This window comes from Phoenix dactylifera, chromosome 1, assembly GCF_009389715.1.
Source record: "Phoenix dactylifera cultivar Barhee BC4 chromosome 1, palm_55x_up_171113_PBpolish2nd_filt_p, whole genome shotgun sequence".
NCBI lineage: Eukaryota > Viridiplantae > Streptophyta > Magnoliopsida > Arecales > Arecaceae > Phoenix > Phoenix dactylifera.
Genome location: NC_052392.1, coordinates 20,706,114 through 20,710,370, shown reverse-complemented (window position 1 = coordinate 20,710,370; position 4,257 = coordinate 20,706,114). Strand labels below are relative to the sequence as shown.

General features: G+C 37.0%; 1 protein-coding gene across 1 annotated transcript; it reads left to right on the top strand.

The window, feature by feature from the left end:
• Window positions 1–870: 870 nt before the first annotated feature.
• Window positions 871–1,809, top strand: LOC120111647. Its single transcript, XM_039129331.1, has 2 exons — window positions 871–1,055; window positions 1,138–1,809. Exons 1-2 carry the CDS (start codon window positions 895–897, stop codon window positions 1,451–1,453), a joined length of 477 nt encoding a protein of 158 aa, XP_038985259.1. The 5' UTR covers window positions 871–894; the 3' UTR covers window positions 1,454–1,809.
• The last annotated feature ends 2,448 nt before the right edge of the window (window positions 1,810–4,257 follow it).

The following is a 4,257-nucleotide window of genomic DNA, read 5'->3' as shown; positions in this document are numbered from 1 at the left end:
TATGACATCTTTAGAAAAGAGAATTTTCAAATGAAGGCAGTTTTATTATGGACTATCAATGATTTTCCTGCATATGGCATGCTTTCAGGATGGAGTACGCATGGAAAGTTGGCCTGCCCGTATTGTATGGAGAACTCAAAAACATTTACACTACAACATGGTGGGAAGACTTCTTTTTTTGACTGCCATCGTCAATTCTTGCCCATGGACCATGCATACAGATACCAAGTTGATAGTTTCTTCAATGGTAGAATAGAGACAGACCCCCCACCTCGTCGACTGTCTGATGAGGAGTTGAAAAATAGGATCTCTGCTTTGCCTAATATAACTTTTGGTTTGAAAGCTCCTAAGCACACCATTCCTGGATTCGGTAAAGATCATAATTGGGTGAAAAGGAGCATATTTTGGGAGTTGCCCTATTGGCATACACTACTTATTCGACATAATTTAGATGTCATGCATATTGTTCGAAATGTGTTTCTCAATATATTTTACACTTGTATGGATGTAAAAGGGAAGACTAAAGATAATGTGAAAGCAAGGCAAGATTTGGAGTTGTATTGCAAGCGTCCTAAGTTGAGGATTCAATTTGTTAATGGAAAGCTAGTTAAGCCTCCAGCTTCCTATGTATTGTCCAAAGACCAAGCAATGGAGGTCTGCGAGTGGGTGAAAGGGTTAAGACTGCCTGATGGATATGCTTCAAACATATCGAAGTGTGTTAACCTGGATGATTATAAGTTTTACGGGTTAAAAAGTCACGATTGTCATGTTTTCATGCTGAGATTGCTTCCAATTGCATTCCGTGAAGTATTGCCAGCACCAGTGTGGGATGCATTGACAGAATTAAGCTGTTACTTTAAAGATTTATGCAGCACAACTTTGCGTGTCCAAGATATGGAGGTTCTTGAGAAAAATATTGTGGTAACTCTCTGCAAACTTGAGAAGATATTCCCTCCTGCATTTTTTGACTCAATGGAGCACTTACCTGTTCATCTAGCTTATGAAGCTAAGGTTGGGGGGCCCGTGCAGTACAGATGGATGTACCCCTTTGAAAGGTAACAATTTCTGTAAATCCATTAATATAGTTTCTTTGTATCCATTAAATTTGAGAAATTAACATATTAATCTTATTTATAGGCTTATGCATGATATAAAGCAGAAGGTAAAGAATCGAGCATCGATTGAAGGTTCTATTGTCGAGGCTTACATCATAGAAGAAATATCAACTTTCTGTTCGCATTATTTTGAGCCTTCTATACAAACGAGGTTAAATCAAGTTCCCCGTAATGAAGATGAAGGGGAGTTTGATCTCGTGGATCGTCTATCCATTTTTACTCATCAAGGTCGACCTTTTGGAAAACCTTCTGCAAGGCATTTGACTACTCAGGAGTTTAATGCTGCTGAGTTATATGTTCTTCTTAATTGTGTGGAGGTTCAACCTTTTGGAAAGTAAGTTACACAAGTACTTAATTATAATCATGCTTAAAAATGCATATGGAGTACAATATATGTGATTATAGCTTTTGTCTTGTAGGTATTTTGATGATTATATCCGGCAATCTTGTCCAAATATAAGCCAAATTGATTTGGAAAGACGACGCGAAATGGAGTTTCCGGCTTGGTTTAGATCATATGTGAGCTGTAAATTCATAAATATAATAATAAATTAGACTTTCACTTGATTTATTCTTACGATATTATTTTTATCATGCTAGGTTAATGACAGTAAAAATCATGTTGATGGGCGCTTAAAGGACCTATCATATGGCCCTGGGAATAAAGTTAAATGTTATAAAGGCTACTTTGTGAATGGGTACAGATTTCACACCAAAGAATATGGAAAGGATAAAAGAACCTTCAACAGTGGTGTGTGCATTAAGGGAAGCAGTTACAATGACTTTGAGAGTGACTATTATGGGATGTTGGTTGACATTATCGAGTTAGACTATTTTGGGATTGGTAATAAAGTAGTGTTATTCAAATGTGACTGGTATGACAGAGATAAGGGTATGAAAGTGCATCCTCAACATGGCCTCGTTGAGATCAATTACAAACTAAGACTTCCAACCAATGATCCGTTTGTATTAGCTCAACAAGCACATCAGGTGTTCTATACTGGTTACCCAGGTAAGAAGAAGAATCGAAGATTGTGGTGGGCAGTAATTAAGACAAAAGCTAGAGGTAGGTTCCTTCCTAGTGGGACAGAAGAAAATTTTTCTGATTTTTATCAAGAAGAAAACTACAGGATTCCTACCCCAATCTCGATGACAGATGAGCTTGATGACCCAGACATTTTGGTTGGTGTTAATAGAGATGCAGAAGATATTGATGCAGCAGAAATTGAGTTGACAACTAACCAAATGGAAGAGGATCTTGAGGATGAAGAAGAAGATTTTGAAGATGAACAAACTGAGGAAGAGGAGCATGAGGCTGAGGAAGATTAAAATACAACATGCATATTTATGAATGCTAATATAACTAATTTTAGACTTATAAATTATAGTTGTGCAGACATGAGAAAGAGCAAAGGGAAAGCAACAGGTCCACTGATTGTTCTTTACTTTGATTGAATTTGTTGACATTTACATTGTGAAATAACTATAACTTTTTATTGTTGTGCAGTTATGGCCAAGAAAAAAGGGAAAGCAATAGGTAATGGAAAAGCAGCTTTAATACTGGCTGCTACTCAAGTTCCTCCTCAACCTCCTAGGTTGCCTGAGCGTGTCGAGGAATGTCATGATGATGATGATTACATTCCTGATGGGGACATGATTGAAGAGTTGGATGCAAATGAAGAAATAAATGATGAAGAAATGAATGGTGCAGTGCAAAATCATGAGGATACAATGAATGAGGATCAGATGAATGATGAACTTGGAATTGATCCAAGACAGAGCAATGGCCCAGAACCAACCCTTAAAGCCCCTGTTGATGCAAATGGAAAAGTGATTGTTAGGTGCAAAAGAGGAATGTATGAAAATATCACTTTCTTATATCACTAATTTGAATTTATGTGTTTGTTGCATTTAAAGTATTTAATTTATTTTCTAATGAATATTTTTTAAATTGCAGGTTTCTTGATTATGAGGTCAGTCACAAAGCTGTTGCTATCATGCGCCAATTTTTTAATGGTCCGTGGTTGTCATGGAGGGAGGTCCCTACACATGCTAAAGTTGGAATGTGGAACAAATTTGAGGTGATGTAATTAATTTATATTTCTTATCATTAACTTTTGCCCTTAACAAATAGTAAGTCTGATTACTTGCGATCTATATATTGTTAGGAGATACACACAATTCTTCCAGGACAATTGCATCATGTGCATGAAGTTTGGAACAAGCATTGTCAGCGACGATTGACAACCTCATTAGGGAAGGTCAGAAGCCAAAAGCTTCTGGAAGCAAAAGGAGATTTAAACAAAGCCCGTGATAAACCCCCTAATTGGATCTCTAGAGAAAATTGGAATAAGCTAATTGATATTTGGATCTCCCCAAAATGGAAGAAGAAATCAGAAGCCAACAAAAATAATAGAAACACCATGAAGAACGGTAGCATCTCTAAACACTGTGGAGGATCAATCATATTTGTCAATCATGACGAACGATTGGTACATATCTTTATTCAATTAGATTTCTATAATAATTTTTATATTATTGTTCAGTCATCTTAAATTAGCCCATTATATGTTAATGAATTTTTTCTTTTCTCTTTTGTAGAAATTAAAGTTAGGCAGGGAGCCGACAATAGTTGAATCTTTTAATCGGACGCATAAGACAAAGCAAGGCATGGGAGGATATGTAGATAAGAGAAGTGAAGCTGTCATGGTAAGTATAATTTTTTTATGATTCATAAATATTATTGAGCTTGCTCATGTTTATCTCTTGTTTGATCCACCATAATGTTTTTCTCTTCTTTTAAATCAACTGGCAGGCAAAGTATTCAGCTGAATACTCCAAAAAATATGGTGATGCCTCCACCTCAGATGCTCCTCCACGTGATTATGACTTGTGGTTTGAGGCAACTGGTGTCCCAACTCATGGCCATGTCTATGACTTTAGTCCCCTAGAGGATCTCACTGGAATTATTGGGCAATCATCATCTGCTTCCACCTCTACAAGTCAAGCTCCAGAGCTGTACACTCATGAAGACCTTCTACGTATTCTTGAGCAGGAAAAGAAAAAATGGCAAGAGGAGGTTCTTCAAAAGATGAGAGAAGAGATTGGCTTTGGACCAAGGCATGCAGATCGGGGGAGTAAT

What these genes read in the sequence shown, in the direction of transcription:
- LOC120111647 (XM_039129331.1), top strand. Translation starts at nt 895, where the DNA reads ATGGAGGTTCTTGAGAAAAATATTGTGGTAACTCTCTGCAAACTTGAG. An exon ending in TGGATGTACCCCTTTGAAAG is followed by an intron (nt 1,056 to 1,137) that starts GTAACAATTTCT and finishes TCTTATTTATAG; the next exon opens with GCTTATGCATGATATAAAGC.